General features: G+C 46.2%; 5 protein-coding genes across 7 annotated transcripts; 3 read left to right on the plus strand and 2 right to left on the minus strand.

Annotated features, from left to right (window-relative positions):
* Positions 1-14: 14 nt before the first annotated feature.
* On the minus strand, positions 15-4,676 carry dnase2 (deoxyribonuclease II, lysosomal). The gene is made up of 7 exons (XM_040164934.2): positions 4,307-4,676; positions 3,661-3,758; positions 3,353-3,524; positions 2,646-2,745; positions 2,393-2,557; positions 793-1,008; positions 15-681 (listed from the first exon to the last, which is right to left on the minus strand). Exons 1-7 carry the CDS (start codon positions 4,331-4,333, stop codon positions 326-328), a joined length of 1,134 nt encoding a protein of 377 aa, XP_040020868.2. The 5' UTR covers positions 4,334-4,676; the 3' UTR covers positions 15-325.
* Positions 4,677-6,244: 1,568 nt separating this feature from the next.
* On the minus strand, positions 6,245-9,593 carry gpsm3 (G protein signaling modulator 3). Its single transcript, XM_040165234.2, has 5 exons — positions 8,819-9,593; positions 7,924-8,375; positions 7,494-7,659; positions 7,027-7,268; positions 6,245-6,916 (listed from the first exon to the last, which is right to left on the minus strand). Exons 2-5 carry the CDS (start codon positions 8,347-8,349, stop codon positions 6,776-6,778), a joined length of 975 nt encoding a protein of 324 aa, XP_040021168.2. The 5' UTR covers positions 8,350-8,375; positions 8,819-9,593; the 3' UTR covers positions 6,245-6,775.
* pbx2 (pre-B-cell leukemia homeobox 2) lies at positions 9,388-15,419 on the plus strand. 2 transcript variants are annotated; one of them, XM_040165232.2, is made up of 8 exons: positions 9,388-10,050; positions 10,716-10,789; positions 11,479-11,723; positions 12,109-12,299; positions 12,599-12,734; positions 13,397-13,535; positions 14,081-14,172; positions 14,594-15,419. In XM_040165232.2, exons 1-8 carry the CDS (start codon positions 9,806-9,808, stop codon positions 14,672-14,674), a joined length of 1,203 nt encoding a protein of 400 aa, XP_040021166.1. In that variant the 5' UTR covers positions 9,388-9,805; the 3' UTR covers positions 14,675-15,419. The 2 variants fall into 2 exon arrangements, with proteins under 2 accessions (XP_040021166.1, XP_040021167.1); XM_040165233.2 differs by lacking the exon at positions 14,081-14,172 and having other exon boundaries at positions 9,806-10,050.
* A 1,092-nt stretch (positions 15,420-16,511) lies between these two features.
* On the plus strand, positions 16,512-18,916 carry LOC120811185 (uncharacterized). The gene is made up of 2 exons (XM_078094594.1): positions 16,512-16,660; positions 17,998-18,916. Exons 1-2 carry the CDS (start codon positions 16,646-16,648, stop codon positions 18,793-18,795), a joined length of 813 nt encoding a protein of 270 aa, XP_077950720.1. The 5' UTR covers positions 16,512-16,645; the 3' UTR covers positions 18,796-18,916.
* Positions 18,917-20,750: 1,834 nt separating this feature from the next.
* Positions 20,751-22,022, plus strand: LOC120810015 (transcription factor HES-7). 2 transcript variants are annotated; one of them, XM_040164211.2, is made up of 3 exons: positions 20,751-20,944; positions 21,086-21,181; positions 21,285-22,022. In XM_040164211.2, the coding sequence occupies exons 1-3, from the start codon at positions 20,900-20,902 to the stop codon at positions 21,846-21,848; spliced, it is 705 nt and encodes a 234-aa protein (XP_040020145.2). In that variant the 5' UTR covers positions 20,751-20,899; the 3' UTR covers positions 21,849-22,022. The 2 variants fall into 2 exon arrangements, with proteins under 2 accessions (XP_040020145.2, XP_040020146.2); XM_040164212.2 differs by having other exon boundaries at positions 21,318-22,022.
* The last annotated feature ends 2,362 nt before the right edge of the window (positions 22,023-24,384 follow it).

The raw sequence follows: 24,384 nt of genomic DNA on the forward strand, positions 1-24,384 counted from the left end.
TAACGAGACACACGTCGAGATGTAGGAACGTTTTAATCGGAATCTGATAATCCCTACAGATGATTGTTTACTGCTTTTTGCATTGAATTTAAGCCCCCAGGGGCCCTAAAGCATGAAAACCATAACATCCAAACCGCCACGGGGAACCTTAAAATGGATGATTTCACCAGCAATTAAAAGAAAATCACGTTGTAACCAAATATGTGCAAACATTTAGCTTAACAGGCCCACGCCTGATGTATTCTCAGCAGTGCCGCCGCGCCGCCGCCCCCCCCCCCCCACCTCGAGGACTCTCTTCCTCACCCATCGCCCCCCCAGCGGCGTGTCAACACTTGGCCGTTTCCCCTCCGCATGCCTCGCACTCCAGCGCCGCCGACCGGTACGCCTTCCACACCGCCGGGTCCCGCAGGCACACGGTGCCGCCGCCCCGCCTCTCCTCCGCCTCGTTCCGGTTTATGTCCCCCACGCACACCCAGCCCCCCCCGGCCGCGGGACTGACGGCCCACTTGGAGTGGTCCTGGCTGGTCTTGAAGGTGAAGGTCGACCCCGGGTTGATGAGCGTGATGTCCAGCACCTTCCAGCCCAGCGAGCAGTCGGAGGGGAGGATCCCCGAGGAGCGAACCCAGAACTGCACCAGGAGGTCTGACCGCAGGCTGGGGGCCACCCAGGAGTGGTACAGGTCTGACGAGCGATGGGAACAGGGTTTCATTCGCAGTGAAGGGTCTAGCGAACGGCAAGGTTTTTACCACAAAGTGTATTCGTATAAAAGAAACTGAAGCGAAGGCTGCCTACCTTGGTCGAAAGACGCCCCTTTGGCAAAGCTGACGAACTTGGTGCCGCCCTTGGAGGTCAGAGTCACGCTGCGGTTTGATGCCGTTTTGATGGGTGGGAAGCTGCGACCGGAGGGGTGTTTGCCGCAGACAGCAGCCAGCGAGGGCACCAGGGAGGCCAAGGACTCGGGGATGTCGCAGTCGTACACATTAGGCTGATTGATCTGAAGCTGCTCCCCTGTGGGACACAACGAAATTAGATTTAAAAAACGGTTAACGTTAACGGCGCCCGGAGCCCCCGTGTGGGTTAGGTGTAATAAATGAGCGGCTTTCTTGGCGACATTGACGCAGAGGCATCTCGCTAACGGTGCGTAGCAACAGATGATAGAGGGGTAACATGATTAGACAATTCAGACAGTAATTAACAGGGATTAACAGTAATTACGTCTTTTCATCGCGAGTTCTAATTTTCAATACATTTGATTCTTTGAGCGTGGTAAAGAATATAATTGCTAAACGTCAGCTTATTAAGTCCGGTTCAAGCCTCACAGAGCTTACTTTTAAATCAACCATAAACACAGTTCATATTAAACTACTTCCTGTGTCGGCACTAACATGCGTGAAACATCAATAGTCGAGCCAAACAAATCAATAACTGACCTAATTGAAATAAGCCAGCGTACATTTCTGACTACATACTAGTCTCCACGAATTGAATAACCCAGATATCTATGAAGTCATTAAAGAAGCGTCAAATCTCAAATCAAAGTAATTTGCCCCTTAATGCAGCAGCGGGGCTTTTAGAATGAAACCTGACGCCTCCGGCTGTCGGACATCGCCGGGCGCGTCCCCCCCCAGCGCAGAGAGACCCTCTGATGGAGCCGAAGCTGTGCTGCAGTGTGAAGGCCAATGTCTCTATGGTAACACACCTCGATCTTATAGCATCACCCCCACACCCCCCACCCCCGGTGATGCCATGGCAACTGTGCCAATTTCCGAGTCGGCGAGTGGGACTGCACGGGCGAGGTGGTGATGACTCCTGTTCATGTCTGGGATCTCCATTATCTTGTCGTAGTCGCGTCAACGCCTGACTGGATTATAAAGTACCGAGGGGGGAAGAGAGGGGAGGGGTGGGCTTTCAAGATGAGACAGGATGACAAATATTTACGTAAAGAGCGTTTGCTTTACACTGACGTGATGACTTGTCATTTAAACCAACAGACCAACCTGTCTGGGAATAGAACCACATTCCAGAAGCTACACTGCATCCTTTCATGGGGTTCCGGGGGAAGATATTCTCACTCCGACCCTCCAAAAGCACATTGCCTTTGAATGAACGGCTGCTATTCTCTTAAACTAAAAAAAATAACTTTTTTACCCAAAATAAACATGTTTTATGGAGGAGTTCCTTCAGAATAAAAGCATATTCCACTCATCTTAGCGGCAGGGAATGATTCGCTATCACGTCACAGATGCAAACGAGCCGTTCATGGTCCCTTTTAAATGAAAATATTAAATGATGAATGATCAAATTAATTGTGATCCATCCCACGTGGTCATCCATCTAACACGGCGACGTCCCGGGTGCGATCTTTTTGCCCCCCCCCAGACTGCGGTCTCACCGACGGCCTGGAAGCGCTGCAGCGGGTAGGTGACGCAGATGAAGTTCTGCCCGTTGTTCACGCCGCTGTCGGGGAAGTAGTAGCGTCCCTTCTGGCGCGCGGGGGGGAAGTGAGGCGTGCTGTGGACCAACCAGAAGCCTTGTTTCGCATCCAGCAGGACGACGCCTTAAAGGAAGCAGAGGAGATGGTGGCCGTCGGCTCAACCCAACCGCAGAACCGAGGAGAAGCCCGTCTGGGCGGCTTTGGCGTTCACCTTTCGTGTGCCCCCCGCTCCTGCTCTCGTTAGCGCTTCTGCCCCCAAAGTCCTCCGCTGGCTTCTGGTCGTTGTAAAGGACGTACGCCACCTCTTTGTTCTGTGAAGACAAACACAATAAAACAGCACAACGCTGTTAAGTTAATGCGTTCACTGGTGTCTGTTTTGCTGCTGAAGCAGCTAAATTACCCACAGCTGTTCAGACAGTTAACAAGTCGCTTTCTGTTCCCGTTTCTTTATCTGAGCCGATGTGTCAAGTTGTCACAGCAGGCGGTTATTTGTTTTTTGAAAGTTTTATTTTCTAAAATGAGAAGTCTGAAGCAAAACAGCACAAGCAGGCAAAACTAAATTAAATCTGCTGAGGAACGAAACCATGAGTATCGCCCACTGATATTTCTTGGCAAAATAATAGTTATATATTGTGGAGACTAAAGAAAAGGGCAAATAAATGTAATACCAATACCCCAGGAGGATTTACCACCACTGTGGCGAAAGCTAATGAGCATTCACACCGATCATCTGTAGTTTCTTTATGTCTACAATTTGCATTTTAGGGACTTAGTAAAAAAGTACGACTTTGGTGAGGCCCTTTCACATGAACCTTGCATGCGTGTGCGAAACATGAAAAATAAGGAAATAAAAAATGTGTAACGCAGACTTTCACCTGGCGGTTTCCCCGACAATTAAGACACCCGGGGGAGACGCACCTGTCCCTGTGAGTACAGCTGTCCCACCGTCCGGCCCAGAGCGCCCGCCGTGTCGTTCACCGACCCCGTCCCATTGGTCCATCCGTCGCTCCCCCTTTCCAGCAGTAAATAGCTCTCCCCCCGATGGGGAGATTGTCGGTTCGGTTCTTTAGGCAGCTTGTACATGTAGAACCTAGACGCAAAGAACGAGACAGGAAGTGCATCTGAGGACGCGGCACGCCACTGTTGAGCGATTGTTTAAACGTTCCACCGTAGTCACATAAAAGGGGCTCACAACAATCGAACAACGATGGCGGTCAATGAATTACCAATCGACAGCCTTCCCGTGGTCGTTGTAGCAGGTGATTGGCGAGGTGTCGCCCCCTAGTGGCGCACAGAGGATCAGCAGGGAGACGATCAGACGCATCTGAGAAGAAGAGACAGACCTTTATTCATCATTGTTACATACACATATATAGAACTGTTATATGAATTAATTAATTAAATATGTACCGCTTCAACTAAAGTATCAGGTAAAGTGAAAGTACCCGTCGTGCAGATTGGCCCATTTCAGAATAATAAATCTGTATCACGATATTGATGCATTCATCTTTAATGTTGCAGCTGTTAGAGGCGGATCAATATAGTGTTGTTGGTGCACTACTGGTCGCTTAATAATATCAAATAATGCATTTTAACTTTGCATTCCTAATGTGAATCAGAAAGTAAGTGCAAAATTTCCCTCGTTTGAAGTTGCATACAGTGTAAATACTCCAGCACAGTACAAATACACGTGTACTACTTGACTAAACGCACTTCTAACGTTACCATTTCAACACGATCAGTAAGTCACGCCAACTTGTTAACAGGGGGAATCCCAGCTGCTATTTTACAGAACTTTATAAAGTATAAATCCCAGCAGTGAGTAACTGCGCATGAGGTTAAGAGTACTTTCATTTCACCACTCGTACCGACCTCTGGCTGAATGCGTTTCTCCTTCATGTCCTCCAACTATCACGAACTTGGTCTCCGCTTCAAGTCGCGCCGCAGATCTGAATCCTCAGCGAGTGTCTCATCGTCGGCGTTACATCCTCTTTGAAGTCAAAGCCTGAGAGCACGGGACGAGGCGGTGACGTCACGCAATCTTCTTCTTCAACAACACGTTCACGCGGTGAGACTTTGTCACCGATAGAAGCTCCGAGTGTTCCAAACACCGACCCCCAAAAACTACCCCATCAAACATACGAACTATATGACATGTGTGAAACGCTCGATAGCTCCTCGCACATGTCTCGAAGAATCCGCTTCAGTCAGCTGACCAATGGCGTCACCCGGTGGGCGGGGCTACGCTAAAGGCTCTGGCTCGTTATTGGCCGAGCGCAAGGTGCTTGTGTCAGGTGTCTGACACAAACAAACACACAACCGGACAAATATTGAATATCGCTATATTGAATTTGGAATAAATTTAAAAATAGATCAAAACTTTAAGAATTGAAGTAGTGACATTGGAAGGATATTTATAGACAAATGATAATGTTTTTATTAACTATTTAAAATGAGTACACTACTTATGAATGCAACGGATATCATGTTAAAGTGATTTAATATAAGTTCCCTTGATATGATCTATCAAGTCAGGATAGCTATACCATATTAATATATCTAATATTTCAAATATACATCCCCTAATATTATTTTTAATTTTCTCCCTTTACATATGTAGTCTCGAGCGGAAAAGCCTTTGAAACTGTACAGCTTGAAGAGATGGTAAACCTCTGCAGTTAAGTCACAGTGCAGGTTTAACCGAAGGGTCCACAGACCCTCCTGAAACCACACCAGAAGGAACTCCACGTCAACCGTAATAATTAAAATGTATTATGGCAAATGCATGTCGACATGGCCGATGCGCTACCAGAAACCACACGTTGACCCAACCTTGGTATGCAGAGGTGTTGCATGTCCATTTTAAACTGATCAGTTTAGTTGTTTCTTCCGGTTAGACTCTTCTGTATCTTGTTCAAGGTTTTCTTCCTCTTCATCTCCTCTCTTCGGCTTCTTTTTTTTTTTTCAACTGTATATCTGTCTGCATACCATTTGATAATTTGGAGCGGAGGCCGAGAAAAAAAATCCATTTGCATGACAGGATAATGCCACTGTGACCACAAACAGGAAATACATCATAACCTTTGACTTTTGTGTGAAGATTAAACTTTTAGTTGAGTAATAAGTTAATGGATCCCCCTGCTTTATGATTAAACCGAAATACCTTTAGAAGCAACATGTATTTGATTCTAAAAACTCACTTACAATAAGTTTTCCCATTTTTATGTGGACCTCAACCTGCAGCGTTGATGAGCGAGTTGCCGTCACGTATCAAATACATTTACTCTGTTTGAGGAAGTGACACGGATGCAGAGCGACCGGGACTTCCTCAGAAACCTTGTCCCCGACGCGAGAGGACGAAACAAACAGCAGATTAAATCGCATGTTTCTGGAGGCCCGTTGTTTATGGCATGTATTTAATCTCCCCTTTTTGGACTTGGAATAATGTGAAAGTCAACGAAAACGACACAACTGAGGAACTTTGAGATAACGTCTGTGTGAGAAGGGAAGCCTTTGTGTCGCATTTGTTATGACTCAAGTCATTCTATATGAACGCTTTGATTTAGCTGCAAAAGGAGTTTTTAAAGAATCGACCCCAACTCGTGTTTTGGGGGATGCGACTTCTGAGCGACTTGAAGAGGATGATGATTACTACAAAAAAAAAATAGAAAAACAGGGTTTACACTCCCTTCTTAGTGCTACTGCTAAAATGTTTGCGACTACGGGCTTTTGTGTTTGATACGTCTAAATAAAAATGAAGATATCATTATCCTTGACACCGTTGTAAACAGATAAAGGGATGCAAATGGCTCAGATCAACATTTTGTTTATTTCCCTGTAGGAGAATGATCCACATACAGTCAAGCACGCGAGCCATTACCTCCTCAACACCGTCCCCGGTGGGTTTAATGTCCACTGTATAAACAAGAAAAACAATAAAGTTCAGTAGAATTCCGCCGCCACATTAACAACGGGAATTTGCACAAAATCCTTCCAGCACTCATCACACACACACTCAATAAAATAAAAGGTTTGGCGGGATAAGAAGGCGTATCTGCTGATCTCATTTACTCGGAAAGAAAAGACTAAATGGCCGTAAACTTAAACATCTCATCACTAACGCCTAGCGGGTTGCATTAAAAGCTCTTTTGCTCGAACATTAGCGTTTTTTCAGCAGCGACGAACACAATCAAGAGGAAAAAACGTTCCCCGAAACCAAGCGCTTTCAGGGTCAACAACAGACAAAAAAAAAAACCTGTTGGGACTTAAAAATAGACCAAAAAAATGCTGCAATACTGGATGGCTTCCACGTGTGTTTTTTGGGGGGGGGGATTCCCTATCTCAGGTTTGCAGCATGCATGGCAGCTCAGTCCTCTGCTCGTCCATGCGGCCGCCCTGGACCCTCAGGAGCAGGGAGAAGAAGTCATCGTCGTCCATGGGACCGGGGGCCCTGCTGCGCTGATCCTCCAGGCGGCCCTGGGCCTGCGGGCGGGAGGTAAGAATGCCTGAATCAATGAGATTCCCTTTGGCGAGAATCTGACAGCTGAGAAGAAAAGAAAGAAGAAGAAGAAAAAACCTTTGCGATTGCTTACTTGTGTCGTGAGAATCATATTGTACAGATCTTCTTTGGGCACGGGGACGGGAACCGGGGCGGGCGCGGGCCTCCTCACAAAGGACAGCTGCTTTATGCTGCCTCTGAAACCTCTGGATTTCGGTTTCGCCGGCTGAGACTTTTCGAGCTGCGACCTCTGGTCGTCCAGGCGGCGAGCCTGAGACGTGGCCACCAGATCGAAAAACTCCTCTTTCTGCAGTGAAGTCATGGAGGAAAACACGACTGCGGAGAATTGAAACAAAAGGAGCTTTGATGGTCAGATGGAAGATGACCTTGAAGTGGCCAGCGGTCAAGGGAAGAAGTTGAAAACAAGCCGTTTGTCACCGAGTGCGGGGGTTACTTTATGCAGCTGCAGCTTGACCTCCGTGTGAGTCACCGTCGTTACAAACGCAACGGCCGCACCGCTTCAACAACGCTAAAAGCAGAGCTTCTAAAAGCGGCCCACACCTCTGTTGGCCGGCTTGGAGGTGTTGGGCTCGGAGTGGCACCTCCTCCGCCTCATCCCGCCCTCCAGCTGGAAGGAGCAGCGCTGGTCGTTGAGCCGTCTCCCCTCCTGGAAGGTGCAGAGCAGCTCGTACAGGGCCTCCGGGAAGTCAGGAGTTAACCGGTGAGCCTGAGGAGAACGCAGGTGGGTGGGGGGGGAAAGGAGGGGGTGGGGGGGTGGCAGTTGTCGGTGACTGGTGCGGAATGTTTGTCGGCACAGCAAAACGATTCGCTCGACACCTACGTACTCCCACATGCTCTGAAACCAAATGATACCTGCTGCTTTTCCACCCTGACATGTTTTAGTAGGTCACATGGTGGCTGGTTGGTGAAGTCAATAACACTCAAGGTCCTAAATACTTGCGAAAAAAGCTAAAAGCAAAAGTCCACAAACCTTTTTAGGATCCTTTTCTTGGTGGGTCTGGGAGGGGTTTAAGCTCCTAATGTGCACTGGAGTTTCTTTTTGAATAGCCTTTCCATCCTCTGGAACTGTGTCAGTGGCTTTCTCAGGTTCACTCTGGAGCCTCACCGTCCCACGTGTGCTCTCACACAGACCCCCTCTCTGTGGTCCATCGTCTTCCTCCGTTTTCACAACAGCCTCCCCCGTCCGGCCGTGCTCTGCGTCGGCTCGCGGTTCTCCCGCTCCTCTCTGCGCTTGTGCGCACATTTTCGTTCTTTCTTTGCTCTCGTCCCCTCCCGCGTGTTCCGCTTCCTCCTTCGGAGCCGTCTCTGCGCTCGCGGCCCCCCGGCGGGCGTCTCCCTGGGCCGCGTCTCCCTCCTCGGTGATGAGGAGACGCTCCAGCAGACCCTCTTCGGCCATCTCAACTTTGATCGCTGACAGTTCCCCTGAAGGAAACCACGACAGGAAGAAACACAGGAACGGGGTTTACTTCTTGAGGATCTTTGACGAGCAGATGCTAAAAACATTTACACTATTTCTAAAGTGACTGGAAATGGACGCGAGACCTGCCACAGAGCAGCTTCTTCTTTTTTTCTCTCTCTCTCTCCCTTGCATAGCCATTTTTGAGAAACCAGTTCGGCAGGTTCCAACGTGTTGACGACAGATGTTTAAGGCAGGAAATTACAAAGCAATTCATATCTTCCCCTGTGACTAACCCTTGTGACAACAAAGGCGTGTGACATTCAGCATGATGGCAGAACCTCGCCGCATGTCGCTGACCTATGCTGCACTGTGCCCAATAGTTGTAATGTCATATGTGCTGTTTGGCCAGTAAGGTTGTCTCGTGTACTAACCACAATAAAAGGAATGTCAGGGATTTTATTCTTACCTTTAATGTCTTTATCCCTCGAAGTCGCCACAGACGCAGCACAGCATCTTCTGACGTGTCACTCGTCCCGACAGCAACTTAGTGAAGAACAAGAAGAAGAAAAGGAAGAAAAACACACCGCACAGCAATGGAGAGCTTCACGCGCCAACACGCCGGGCTCTCACTCCTTCTGACTGCCTGCTCTCACTCCTCTCTGCTCACTCCTCTTCCTGTTCCTCTTACCACAGCCCCCCCCCCCCCCCCCACCCCCCCTTATTCATCAGCGCGCTGCTGCGACACGTTACTGTTGAAAAGCAGAAGAAGAACCCTCATCGTGGTCTAAGCATGGTCCAAATAAAAAAAACAAATAAAAAATAATTAAAAGGTTCTTGTTTTCGGATGAAACGAAAAAGGAGAAGAAGTTTCAAAGCTGCCAGAGCAGCTGCGGCTTCGACCGCTTCTCGTTGGCTCACGACAGACCCGACGGCGACGTGTTGAAACAGGCGCACGGTTCTTCTGACACCGATGCGGTTTTGGCACACATCCTGTTGACTCGCAGCTAAAACGAGAACTACGTGTGAGACGAGTGAGAGAAGCGGTGCAAGTGAGATTGGCACGGTGCAACAGCGACATTCAAACAAAACGCTGTATATGTGTGTTACAATAGATAATCGTCATCACCATCCTATTTAGTTTGATCTTAGTCATGTTATTCCATGACTAATATTCAGCTCATAGTTGCACTTTAGTTGGACTACTTTTTTTTCTTTCTTCAAAGCAAAGGGGGTGGGGGGGGGTCGGGTCGCAAACGCCGTGTTGTTGTTGTTAAATGTCACCCGGCGGTGCTACTACGTCACCCGGCGGCCACACGCCGCGCGTGGCGCGTGGACCCGGCTTGTACCGTTTCCTGTCGATCGCTAGGGGACCCCTGCTGTGCGCGATGCCCGCGCGGGGCTGCGTGTGCGCGCACACTTGGGCAGCAGTCGTCGCCACCGTGCGTCGCTGAAGATGTTGCAGCAGCAGCAGCCTCTGACGGGCAACGGGCCCTCCAGCGGCCGGGGACTCGGCTTGAGCGGCCACCCCGGGATGCACGCCCTTAACTCGGTCCACCAAGCCTCCCAGCACCGGTCCGACGGGGGGGACTCGGGCCTCGAGGGCACGGAAAACGGACACGAAACCCGCAGGGATATCGGTGACATACTGCAGCAGATAATGACCATCACCGACCAAAGTTTGGACGAGGCACAAGCGAAGTTAGTAATGCGCTTTCTACTCATTATCGGAGCTGCGACGCTTTTGTTTCCGCTTTGTCGACTCCGGCTCGCGTTGACAGAAAGTTTCGTGAACCTCTATCTTTTGATTATTTACCTAGGAGCTAACCAATTAGCCAAAGGTTGCCAATGACAACGACGTGGTTTCCCAATAATCCGTTCTGATTAATGAGCAATTAGCACAACTTAATGTCTGTTGTCATTTACCAACGCTTAACATTAACGCTGTGTCTATTAGCAGCGTCGCTCTCAAAGCTAGCTTAGCGTTAGCCGTGGTTAGCTCGCTAGGCTGCGTCAACCGAGGCGGGCTAGCTAATGCTACAATAAACAGCTAACTAGCAGGCAGCGCTAACGAGAACGTGCTTTCTGCACACGTTCACATACAATTATTTGGGAACCAAATTAGAATACGACACAGTTTACTACCTTTCAGACATATAACGTTACATATCACCAGGGAGCAGCTTCCCCCTCTCATGCATTTAGCTCGTCGGGAGCTAACGGCTAACCGCTAAACTAGCTGTTGTTTGACCACTGACTCTGTTTTTGTTTTGGTCAATTTGCATATCGTCACTCTGTACCTCGTCTCACAATTAGCATGTTGTGCTAATGTTGTTCACAAGTCACGCTGTTTTCTTTCTGCACAGGAAACATGCACTGAACTGTCACCGGATGAAACCTGCATTATTCAGCGTCCTGTGCGAGATCAAGGAAAAAACCGGTAACGTTGATTCAGAAAACATGTTTACTGTCGTCCGTGTCAGCCGTCGTGCATTCACTGACAAACCCGTGCTGCGTCTCGATGTGCAGATGTTGCAGCGTTGTTAGGCGAGAACACACGCATATCGGATAGCGTTATGTTTTTAGTGGCTTTTTACTTTATTGTTAACTATGTTTTGCCATCTCTGTCGCACTCTTGAGATCTGCAGATAAAGAGCGCGTTATAAATAAAATGTATTATAATAATTATTTCACTGGTTGTCCGTGACTTTTACACTAATATGTTTAAACTACTTGCAATGTCAGAAAGAAATGTACGGGGAGACAGACGTCATTATGTTAAGCAATATATGGTATGAAAATAGAGACAAGCCTCAACAGCTGGAGCATGCAGAGCAATACATGCAACACATGTCCCAGGTAGCTGCTTGGTTTGATGTGTACTGTTTATGTGTAACAGTTTATCTGTGGGTGTTGAGTTTGCTTCCGGTCCAGCAAAACTGCACTTTGCTCAACGACAAAAATGATGACAGATAGAGTCGCTTGATACCTATAAACCGGATATGAGAGTGTTGCACAATAACATGGTGATTACTATTACTAAGTAATAAATGGCCCATTATAAAAATAGTGAATGGGAGGTGGAGGGAGTATTCACAGAGCAGAAGTTAACATTAGTCTTATCGACAGGCCTGTCAATGAGGAACGCCCAAGAGGACGAGCCTCAGGATCCTCAGTTAGTGCGATTGGACAACATGCTGCTGGCGGAGGGTGTGGCGGGGCCCGAGAAGGGCGGGGGCGCCGCCGCCGCCGTGTCTGCGGCCACCAGCTCGGGAGGGATGTCCCCCGACAGCTCGCTCGAGCACTCCGACTACAAAAGCAAGTTGAGCCAGATTCGCAGTATCTACCACACTGAGCTGGAGAAGTATGAGCAGGTACCGTGTCGCAACAGGAGACGAGCGCTGACACTGTCCGTACACGCTTGCTTGTACTAAAGCTGCTTGCCTGAAGCGTCATCCAATGGCATGTTTGGTCTAGGGTGCAGTCACATAACCATTTCTTTTCATTTCACGGGGAATGCACTACTCTTTGTTTTTGATTAGAATGCTTATGAATGCCACATGATTACTGACAAGGATAGCATTAGCAACTTTCCGAATGTTTTCTTGTCACATCTCCTTTTCTTCGCTACTAATCGCTGTGTTGTAATATTCCGAACATAAATAACATCCGACCGACGTGAACTAATATACACTACTGCATCGCTTTGTGCATTTCTGTCCTTCACTATTCTTCGTCGGATGTGCCCCCTCCACCTAGGCGTGCACGGAGTTCACCACCCACGTCATGAACCTGCTGAGGGAGCAGTCGCGCACGCGGCCCGTGACCCCGCGGGAGATTGAGCGCATGGTGGGCATCATCCACCGCAAGTTCAGCACCATCCAGACCCAGCTGAAGCAGAGCACTTGTGAGGCAGTGATGATCCTGAGGTCCCGCTTCCTCGATGCCAGGTAGTGGGCTTGGATTTCTCAACGATTATTACGGTTCTGAATGGTAGATGAGCACAAAAATAATCTTAACTCAACAACCTTTTGGTTGGAAGACTAATGCGCCCTTTTCTAGATTTAGTGCGAAGCTGATGTGCACCCCTTTTAAAGGTAGAATATATCAACCTTTGCTATACTGTTATAGCAAATATATATAGATATACTGTTAACAGTACCCATTTAAACCTGTATATGTGATTAGTCCTTTGACCACATCCCAGAGTCAACCATTTATATCAAGTCACCTGTTTGTGTCTCTTCAGGCGCAAAAGGCGCAACTTCAGCAAGCAGGCCACCGAGGGCCTGAATGAGTATTTCTACTCCCACCTGTCCAACCCGTACCCCAGCGAAGAAGCCAAAGAGGATCTCGCCAAACAGTGTGGAATCACCGTCTCTCAGGTGAGACCACGCTTCATGCTTTGAGGAACGAGCGTTTTTCTGATGGTCTGAGAACATCTAAAGGCTGGCGAATGCTTCTGCATCTTCACGCACAGTCGTGTCGACGCACACGTTTCAATTCAAACGTTTTTTGACGAATACGACCTAGAGAGTCACGTCTTTGTGTGTGGAAGTCGTTGGTTTGTTTGTTTATTTATCATAGACTTTATTGCCCCGTGCATCGCCACTGCTGCTTTTCATCGCGGACACATATGTCCGGTATTTTCCTCCACAACCATGTTCCCCTCGACCGGCACTGGATCTCCCTCCATGAATCGGAGGCCATCAGCGCGTCCTTATAGTCCGCCAATGTAGAAGTGGTCATATTTACGGATGTCTTCTGACAAAAGTTCTTCAATCCTTGCGTCTCTCTGAAGACGCAGAAGCATAAACTAGGCTTAAGAGGAGCATTCAATGTTTCTAAAGCTGTGTTTGAGTTTTAAATTACAGGTAAGAAAAAAACAAAGCAGTCGTTTTTCATGCTCTTAAGCAAAAGGCACCGCCTTTTTATAATTCATTAATAAGCGCATTCGCTGTATATGTGTGTGATTTATTCTTCAGGGTTGATCCGTTATTCTCAACCACCATAAGTCTAATCAATGGGTTTGTGTTTCCGTTGCCAGGTGTGCAACTGGTTCGGCAACAAAAGAATCCGCTACAAGAAAAACATTGGCAAGTTCCAAGAGGAGGCCAACCTTTACGCCATGAAGACGGCCCTGGTCGGACAGGGGGACGACTCCCCGCACACCCCCAACTCCACAGGTACCGAAAGACGCAAAGCGTTGCGGTGTGCAACCTTCTTGCCTCCAGGCCGCTCGCGTCCTCATTCATTCCCCGCAACTTGTCATATAAGCTGCACTGAACGCAATGCATAACCCAAGGCTGAGTAAAAATGCCTCCGCCAGCCATTGTGGAAGTGAACAAAAGCAACCTGCGGTCAATGGAAATGGCAAACCGCTGCAAACGTTGCTTAATTTTAATTTTACTTTTTACAGTATCGATGTTTTTTCATTTCGCTTACTTACAAGCCTCCGTTTTCCAGCTATAGCTCAGTTAGCTTCTGGTCCGGATTAGCTCGGGGACTCGTGTAAGACTCATAGCAGCTGAGGCAGTGAGATGCTTTACACCGGTGGCTCACAGAGTCTTTTTAGAGACCTTATTAGTCCTTGTTCCCCTTTGACTCTTCACATGTACAGGTGGTTTATAGTAAAGAATATAAAACTCCCATTTAATAGCACGTTCTTTTTACTGCTACAAAAACACTGAAACTGACTGAGGTTGCCGTTTGGTTCTCATCTTTTTTTAAGGATCTGGGTCCTTTCTGTCCGGGTCAGCTGACCTGTTCCTCGGGGTTCCACCTGTGAACGGGGAGCAGTCTGCTTACCAAATTGGAGCGCAGGTACCTCAGACCCCTCCTGAGACAGTCTGACATGTATTTACATGAGAAGGCAGCTGGGGGCTCAAATTTAGGGCTGCGTGCCACTCAGCTGTTTCCCCGAGCATCGTGTTTATCAATGCCGTGTCGAGGCTCTCATCACACACAAATAGGCGTTGTGGAATCTCATAAAAAGGATGTAGCGGGTCACTTTAGGCTCTGGGCCCATAAAACATAACTAACAAAAACAACACCAAACAAAAGGTTTTAAGTGAGGCATCTGAAATCGGTTTTTTTAGACTTCTGAAACGTGTTTTCACACATCAGCTGTGGTAGTAAATGCGAGATCGATCAGAAACCTTGTGGGCGGTTATGGGACGAAGCAGCGGTTGTTTTCTGAATAATGACGTCGTCTGACACTCGTTTACCTTTTTCCATTTCTCAGTCTAACGGGAACTGGCAGGGTCGAAACTCGCCCCCGAACGGCGCTTCGCCCCACAGCGACCACTCGGAAAACTCAGACTGAAGGCCCCGCCCACTGGCACAGAGCGACAGAAAGGCCGACGAAGACGACGACAAAGAAGACAGAAGAATGATATCACACTTCCCACTTGGCTGCAGTTGTTTTTTGTACGTCGTTTGGTTGGTTTGACTATTTTAAATGTAAGTTGTGTTTTCGTCTTTCCTCACTGCTCAACCAACGTGGGTCATTAGTATGTTTAGCTGAATGCATGGATGCCAGTGTGCGTGTGTGTGTGTGTGTGTGCGTGCATGCATGCTTGTGTGTGTGTGCGTGTGTGTGTGTGTCTGTGTGTGTGTGTGTGTGTGTGCATGCAGGTGCAGTTTTATTATCAGGTTTGGAGGGTTTGTTTTCCACTAATTTTGACATGTTACTGAGGTGTGCGTTTGTGGTCGGGCACAGCATTATTGTTTTTAGCACACTATCATAATTATTAATATTATTGCTGTTTTATTATTCATGCTACAACTATTTTCATTTTACCCCCTCAACAAGAGAGAATGCATTTAGTGAACGAGAGGAAAATAGAGAAAAATCCAAAGATTTGTGCGTTTGTTTCTCTGTTTTGTCAGATTTTTGATTTTGATTTTCTACTGGGCTCATGTGTCCCTGTAAGATGGATGAGGCGCGAGTGTGAGTCTATATCCGTGGTTTGAATGAGTATATCAACAGTGCTGTTCTTTTCTGTACAGTGAAACACCTGTATTCTCTCTACCTCTTTTACAATAAAGACTCTCTGTATTCACAACCAGACAGTTGCTGCTCTGGATTTGTGTCAAAAGGCTTGAAGGATATAAGCGTGCAGTATTTAAGTGTTGAGTCACTATAATCACACCTTAGTTTTGCCATCTTTTACCCAATTTTGGATGTTTTCCTCTTTTTCCCTCAATATGATGGAGATGAATTTGATTTCTGCCACAGATCTCTGTAAGTACTTTTTTTATATTGAAACGGTAATAAAAAAACGGACCGCGCGGGATTGTTTTAGGATGTATTGGGGCCAGGTTGAAGCATAAAGTTGTTTATGTGTTAAACGTTTAAGATTAATGAATTCAGAAGCTGCCTCAGACCGAATCATGAATATATATTATATATAGACCATTTCACAGCTGTAAACTTAAGCATTCTAAATGTTCCCAGTTAGTTAGGGAGTAAAGCTGGATCCAAATTCAGACAGACGTGGAATACAGATTCAGATTTAGCATAATAATGTGTGAATAATGAAGCAGGAGAAGCATGTACATATGTTCTAGAAGTAACTGAAAAATAAAGAACATATTTTCGAAAATAGACACTGAAAAAGTAGACCACTACAACACAATACGATGTGATACCACGTTTCACACAGAGCATGTGTTGTATTTAGCTTTATACAATGTTCTGCAAGATCCTTTTTAGAGTCAATGTCTATTTACTTTTGATTGGCAGATATACTGGAGTTCGTTGTGGACTTTTATGTGTTTGTTTTTTCAGCGTTTATTTTCGAAAAAGGTTTTTACATTTTTAAACACCTTTGACGGTAGTTACCATGGAAACCATCAATGCATCTTTGAGTTTCAGTGAGGAAAAGACACCGGATCGCCTGGCAGCTTCAACTTCATCGAGACAGACAAAAGGTAAGAGCAGAAACAGATTTCCTTCAGTCATGAACGTTCCCTCTGTACTTCTAGTAAACTTTGTTTTCTATGATAAAATAAACTCTTGTCAAAGGCTGTTGAATATATTTCATTGAATATAATATCACAGATACTTTGTAGACATACTTATCTAACTTAATTCATTGTTGCACTGCAGTTATTTGAAAGATGCACAACGTAAACGTGCAGGAAACAAAGCCTGTGAGTTCTCTTTCAGAGTCGTACGTGTCTCTTCGATTTTCTTAATCATGTCCACTTGTTTATTCATGTTTTCTTCGTCTTATCGTCTTTATTTCATGATATCAGAAGAAAAAAAACAGAAGAGAAGACAACCATCAACATGAGCTCATCAGAGGTAAACTTTGACTCCTGGATATCAGCAGGAATCTTCCCCAGTTTGATCACTTTGGACACATTAAGACACATTTTCTGAACATGTGTGTTGAAATATGCAAAAGGCCTTCTCTTATCAATTATGTGCTAGTCCACATACACGTATTTAGTACATGAGTCTGAACTCTGGATGAATCATGGTTTAAAATGAATGTTGCTTTGTTGTTTTTACAGAGGTTTTTTATTTATTTAAAAGATACAGTCAACAGACATGAATAAATACACATCCTCCATGTTTTTATATACTCAGAATGTATCAATCAGGCTACGACTGATATTTGAACAAACCCCTAGTTAGATCCCTCAGAATGTAGAGAGGAATGAGCTCGTACAGTTTGGTGGATGTAGGAGCAACTGAAGTGGAGATTTCTGGACCGGAGGATAAACTAATTAAAAGAAAACTGCCTTTCAATACAGATAAATAGGGTTAAAAAAACATTTAATAGTTATCGATAAACGTCACCAGATGATTACTGACATTAAGACAAGCATATTTTGTATTACACGTTTTCTGAAATGTTATGTTTAAAAATGCAAATGAGGGACTGTGTAATGTGTAACAGACAAGCTCATATCTCGGTTTTCTATTAGAACATATTTAATTCTCTTGCTTCATATTTCACACATCGTCATCTGTCTGAATATGGATCCATGTTTACTCCCTGACAGACTGGGAACAATTAGATGGTTTATATGTTTAACTGTGAATATAATTATATATATATATCCTGACTTTGGTATACCTTATTAATCTCCCTGGGGAGATTTGTGTGTAATAGTAGCAGTACACTTTAAGTGCACTTTATACACTTTAAGTAGCAATTTACTTGAAGGGCAGCTTCTGAATACATGAATCATATCTACACTTCTAACAGATAACACAAAAACTCGCATTTCGCGCCTTCTTTTCCAGGTAGACGCAGCAGAGGCTCATGGGTACAGAACATTTCACAGCTTTAAACGTAAATGCTTTTTAATGTGTCTTGTTCATTTCCGATTGTCGTGCACTCACAATGTACGTGAAATGGTCAGCTGACAGAAAGTAAATATTAACCAGAGCTGTTGCCTAGCAACCCACTTCCGCTGAATGAGACAAAACTGATTTTCAAACAGAGGATGAGCACAGGTATACAAGTAAGTACCCCAAAACATGAGTATGAACCTGGACATGAGCACGCCAGGTGTCCTTTGATATTGTAAAATATTTGTTTTGGGGTACGATTACTGGGATCCACCAATTAATACCCTGTGACACTCTTTCCATCTGTCTTTGTCTGAAATAGTTTTACTTCCCAGCAGACATCAACAAATCCAGCCGGACCTCGTGGGGAGGGTGAGGAGAGTCTCACCGGGGGGCAAGTAGATCCACGTCAGTGTGCTGACACTGTGGAGAAACCACACTGCTGCGCTTCGACCTCCTCAGAGCATGACGGAGGAGGCCCCTCCACCTGTGAGGCCCATCCAGGAGAGAAGCCCTTCACCTGTGAGCAGTGTGGGAGGAGTTTCTATCAAAGAAGCAATTTGAAGACTCACCAGCGGATCCATACTGGTGAGAAGCCCTTCACCTGTGAGCAGTGTGGGAGGAGTTTCTATCAAAAAGCCGATTTGAAGACTCACCAGCGGATCCATACTGGTGAGAAGCCCTTCACCTGTGAGCAGTGTGGGAGGAGTTTCTATCAAAGAAGCAATTTGAAGACTCACCAGCGGATCCATACTGGTGAGAAGCCCTTCACCTGTGAGCAGTGTGGGAGGAGTTTCTATCGAAAAGGCGATTTGCAAACTCACCAGCGGATCCATACTGGTGAGAAGCCCTTCACCTGTGAGCAGTGTGGGAGGAGTTTCTATCGAAAAGCCAATTTGAAGACTCACCAGCGGATCCATACTGGTGAGAAGCCCTTCACCTGTGAGCAGTGTGGGAGGAGTTTCTATCAAAAAGCCAATTTGAAGACTCACCAGCGGATCCATACTGGTGAGAAGCCCTTCACCTGTGAGCAGTGTGGGAGGAGTTTCTATCGAAAAGCCGATTTGAAGACTCACCAGCGGATCCATACTGGTGAGAAGCCCTTCACCTGTCAGCAGTGTGGGAGAATAAAGTGAGGCTCGTGAGTCTCTCTTTGGTGCGAAGCTTCGACCTGGACTGTCTGTATCTCTAGTTGTTAAAAAAAGTCACATGATATCAACAAGTTGACATTAAAAGATCATTGACGTTTATTCTGCATCCAACTTCAGCTGTCATTTATTGCTAGATCCAAGATGGCGCCGACTATGGCTGCCACGGTGCACTTCCGTTTTTTGTTGTTAATTATGTTTCCTGTTTGCGATTCCTCGTGGACCGTTGTCTTGTCGTCCATTGTCGTACTGTCTGCTGCTACGCACCAACCGCCAAGTCAAATTCTTTGTATATCTGACACATTATGGCAATGAATGTTTCCTGATTATGCTCCATTGAGGTACAGCAGCTATTACACAAAGCACAAAACAAAAGAATTACATTTTTTACTTTAAAGTATCAATTTGTTTTTGTTCTTTGTACCTAAATGGTTTTGAAATTGACTCGATTTCCCTACCGAACATTCTCCCCCAGCCGTCACGGGCTGGCAATAAGTCTACTTCTTCTACTTCCCACGGTTGCCTGGCAACATCAAAGGGCTCCCACGAGCAAACGTCGAACAACTGTGGCGCCGCTCAACGGGGCGCCGGCACGAGACAGACGCCCAAAAGGCACGCGCGGCCCTTTGTGACGCGGAGGTGTGAAAGCTGGTAAAGGTGTTAACTTGTTGCACATTCGACCCCCCCGGCGGACCGACTAACAGACGCAGAGGCGTAATGTGTGAACGCCGAGGTGTCGGCGCACGCCGCACGCGAGCATAGAGAGAGAAGTAAAGGAGATTATGAAAGACTTAACATGCAGACAAGGAGGACAGAAGACATCGACAGGTTTTTTTTAACTAGAGGAAGAGATGGATGGAATGGAAGCCCATTTCCGCCACAGAAATAGAAGGGTTAAGTCGAAATTGTGACTTAAAAAGTTGAAATTATGACAATAGAAAGTCGAAATTATAAAGTCAAAATTAGGACTTGGTTGGTGACTACAGGCAACGGTCACACAGACGTCGTTTGTGTTTAACAACGTCCCGCGGACCAGCTATTAAACCAGGAAGTCCCAATCTGTGAATATCTTGCCAACTTTACGGAACTGTAAACGTCCTGCGGACACTTGCACCCACTCACTCCACCCTCATAACAAACACGGACTTTTAGCGGAGTCTAAATTATCTTCGCTATTTCCGAGTCCGAAATAAATCAATTCCTGGTGGTATTTATTCCGTAGTTATCGCTATTAGTAATTGAAAAGTCCAGAAGAGAGTTCTCACTTTATTGAACCAGTGTTGCTAATTTCTCAATGAGGAAAAACGCTGCAGAAGCATCGGCGGCTTTGCGCATGCGCGCGTTGATTTCAGTCCAATAAAACCAGATAAGGTCGCTGGTCGCTTTTGACAAGAAGTCGCCAAGAGGGTTTGGAAAGTCAATGTACCAAACAACGAGGAGCATGCGCATATCTTAAGTCATAATTTTGACTTTCTTAAGTCATAATTTCGACTTTCTATTCCTTCTGTGTGTGTGGCGGAAATGGGCTTCCATAGCCATCTCATTCACCCTAAATGGGACACAAATGCCGTAAAACTAATAATACGATAAAAGAGAATACCTGTCCCAGGAAATATCTGTGCAGAACCAAGATGATTTTTCGTGTTTTGAGTTCCTATTGTGATTGGTTATTGCAGTGCAAAGGGCAACGTTCCAAGTGACAGAAAAGTGGGGTTGTATTCCAAAGAAATAAAATGTGACTGTTTTAAATATTTTAAGTAAAATCTCAAATGTAATATATTTTTTGATTGTATACGCACAGAGTTTTATATGTACGGTTTCATGTTTCGCATAAAGGTAAAATGAAGGCCTCAAATCATGCCATGTGTAAGTCAACTAAATGAAATTCAAAATACTGAGAATGAAATGATACAGTGTGATGGAGGAGCTGAAAGGAGGCCTGGGGGTAATTGTAAAATGTGGCAGTAGGAGGAGAAGGAGGATGAGGAGGAGTGAAGAGTTATCTGGGGCCCTGCCACATTGGCCCGTAAGGTGTTCACTGTGAAGGAACCTGGAACTGACCGGTCTCCACTGCACTCTTCCTCTGGCTACAATGCAACTGTTACAGCAAACGCAGGATGCAACAAACGAAAGAAAGGTAAAATGAATTGTATTGTATGTATGTATGCATATTGTATTGAGCGTATACCAATACGAACCGTATAGCTTGAAGGAAAACTGCGGCTTTATTACACTGTACATTTGCGACTTCCCCACAGTTTGTTTTCTTTCTTTGTAGTTCATGAAATCTCAGATGGAGAAACGTCGAAGGGAGAGGATGAACCACAGTCTGCAGCGTCTGAGGACAATGTTGCTTCAAGAGCCACAACAACTGGTATAATAACAACTAAAAAGCCGTATATAGTGTGAAAGGAAATCATGTGGGTTTTGAAATGATTTCACAATTATGTACAATTGTGCACTCTTACTGCCTGCAGATTCCATTTACTCAGACGGGTGTTTCCACGCAGGGGACACAGCACAGAGTGGAGAAAGCAGAGATACTCGAGCACGCGGTCCTCTTCCTGCAGAAGAAAACGAGGACTTCTCCTGCTTCTTCTTTTCCCGATGACGGCGATGAGGGCCGAGGCCAGAAGCACTGCTTCCGAGACGCATTCTCCAGCTGCCTGCGGACGGCCGCCCGGTTCCTGGACCCCGACGGGAAAGGCCCGCGGCTCAGAGGCGCGCTCGACGCGTCTGTTGCCGCCCGCTTCTGCAGCTCAGACCCCGCTGCAGGTGTTCGAAGGAGACCCGAGGAAGCGCGCTGGTCTTCCGGCTCTCTGTCGCACACAAAGTCCATCCTGCGGACGCTGAGGGGAAGGTCCGGGGACAACCCGCGCGCGCCACGCACCGGCGCCTCTGAGCCGTGCGGAGGTCCGATCCGGAACGGGTCCCCCGGGTTCCCCGTGCCCCCCCCTAAATCCTCAGACACAGAATCCCCTTCAGGTGAGACGAGCGAGCAAACAGAGCCCGACCACACGTTGTGGAGGCCGTGGCCCTGATCACCGGGCCGTGACCCAAACGACACGTGATGACTCCGGCAGCTCGCTGGAACCGAAGGCCCCGGGACTATAACGCGTAACGTTGATGTTCAACCGCAACCTCAAATCCTGTAGATAATGTAATAATTTATGTATATATGATAATGTATGTGTGATACTTTATCCTGCTTCCGGCACAGTGACTCCCCCCTGAAGCTGTGGGCACACGCGTGAGCTGGATCACGTGGTCCAGGTGGGACCTGCTGCTGTGCTCAGCTGATTCCCCCGTGTGCCATGATGTTTGCTATTCAACGTGTATTCCCTTTAAAAAAAAAAAAAACATATATATATATATATATATATATATATATATATATATATATATATATATATATATATATATATATATATATATATATATATATATATATCTTGTTTTTTTGCACAATAATTTATTCTGGATGTCTCGTAAGAAGTCATCTTCTTTTATTTTTTTTTAAATAGGGAAATAAAGAGCTACAAAAAGCATCATATTCAATCATTTATTTCTTCATTGGGAGCTCGTCTGCGCGGCGGTTGACAGCTCTTTTTAGCTGCCGTGGGAGGTGTGAAGCCCCCCGCAGAGCTGCATCCCCCCCGTGTGAAGCCTGACCGAGAGGTGAAGGAGTTCAGAGAGCCCACTTGACTATTGACTCAGCCTGAATGCTTTGGGAGGATACTTATAAAGAAAACATAAAAAGATGATCATAATAAAAGTTTGCATAGCAGTAGGTGGAAAATCTACCACAAAAAGTTTTATAAAAAATAAGCAAATTCAATCATTGAACCCTCCATATTTTGTTTCTATCCCTGACAAAGTATTTCCCATATGATCTTTAAGAGCTTGTTTCCGAAAATAAAAACCTACACGATTCCTTGTGTGTAATTTGTCAAAAGATGACAGAACAAAAAATAAAACATTGGCTGAGAAATACACACCTGTTCAGAACGTAACGCCATATTTCACAAATATATTAAGAGGAATTGAATAATATGAAAACCCTTCCAGCTCTTGTCCACGCATGTTGTCATAGTAATTAGCATGGACCCCCCCCCCCCCCCCCCCCCCGCTGCTCACAGGCCCTTGGTTTTCTACGCGTGTCCGGTGTAAGTTCACAGGGAGCCAAACGTGTCTTCACACCTCCTTTGAAGTTCAGTCACACTCAGAGGGGCGTTTGGTTAAAGATGTAGGATTTTACTTTTTTCTCTCTAAAAAAACAACAACAATATAACAGAGTTCATTAAAAACAACTGCGATCAATACATGGAATGGTGACGTATTAGTGGCCCAGAATTCATATTCAGTTCTATTTTGCCATCATCAGACTTAAAGATCCAGAACGCTGCTTCTCATTTAAGAAAGAGGTTATTTTTGTACTTAAACATACAACACAAATTCAAACGAAGCCAACGGCTCGTTCACTAAAACGTTGCCTGGAAAATGTGACTTCTGTTCATTTACACTTGGCAAACAACCCGTCGCCACCTTTTTTGACACTATCCCACCGCTGAGCATGGGAGCCGCGTTTCTGTCGCTTTCTCGTGGGAACAGGAGAGCGACGCGCGCCCGTTTGCGCTTTTACGACCTGTTGGTATCAGTGCTTCATTGTGATACGTGTGTGTGTGGAGCACTGCGGGCGGCCGGGTTCCCACGCAGAAACCCTTCACGCACCGAGGTGCAGCTCACGCGCCGAGGTTGACCCCCCTGGATGCATTTATTGTATATTCGTTATAGTGGGAACTCCTTGTGATGGTTGTTTGACGCGGTGACGCGGCGTCTCCGCCGGGAGGAAACCCTCAGGTTTTACTACACGTTAATACAGTGTCATATAAAAATGTTTGGGTGCATTTCTATCACGTGTTTCACATCCAAGACGCCGGCGCGTACCCATACGGCTGAGAAAGACGCACCGTACAACCTTGTGGACCAAGCAGAAGTGTATATGTATATATTTTCAACAAGGCGTTGGAAACATTCCTCAGAGATGTTGGTCCACATGATAACATCTGGATGTGAATCTCGCGTTCCACCACGTCCCAAAGGAGCTCTGTTGGATTGGGATGTGATGGCTGTGGAGGTCATTGTTCAAGTTTGACTATGAGCGCTGTGTTCATCCTGCTGGAGTAAGTCATAAAGGGATGGATGTGGTCAGCAACAATGCTCAGCCTGCCGCATTTAAAACGATGCTCGATTGGCACTGAGGGGCCCAAAATGCAACGTCTTGGCACCCGTGGTCTTCTGCTGCTTTTAGTCCATCTTCTTCAAGGTTCCGCGCGTGTTGTGCGTTCAGAGATGCTATTCTGCTAATCCTCGGGTGTAACAAGCAGTTGGTTTTGCATCATCTTGAACCAGTCTGCCCATTCCCCTCTGACCTCTCACACCAACAAGGCTTTTTTATTCACACAACTGACGCTCACTGGCTCTGCACCCTAGAGATGGTTGTGCGTGAAAATCCCAGTAGATCAGCAGTTTGTGGCACAGTCAGACCAGCCCATCTGGCACCAACAAGCAACCAGG

Source organism: Gasterosteus aculeatus, chromosome 20, assembly GCF_964276395.1.
Source record: "Gasterosteus aculeatus chromosome 20, fGasAcu3.hap1.1, whole genome shotgun sequence".
In the NCBI taxonomy this organism is placed as follows: domain Eukaryota; kingdom Metazoa; phylum Chordata; class Actinopteri; order Perciformes; family Gasterosteidae; genus Gasterosteus; species Gasterosteus aculeatus.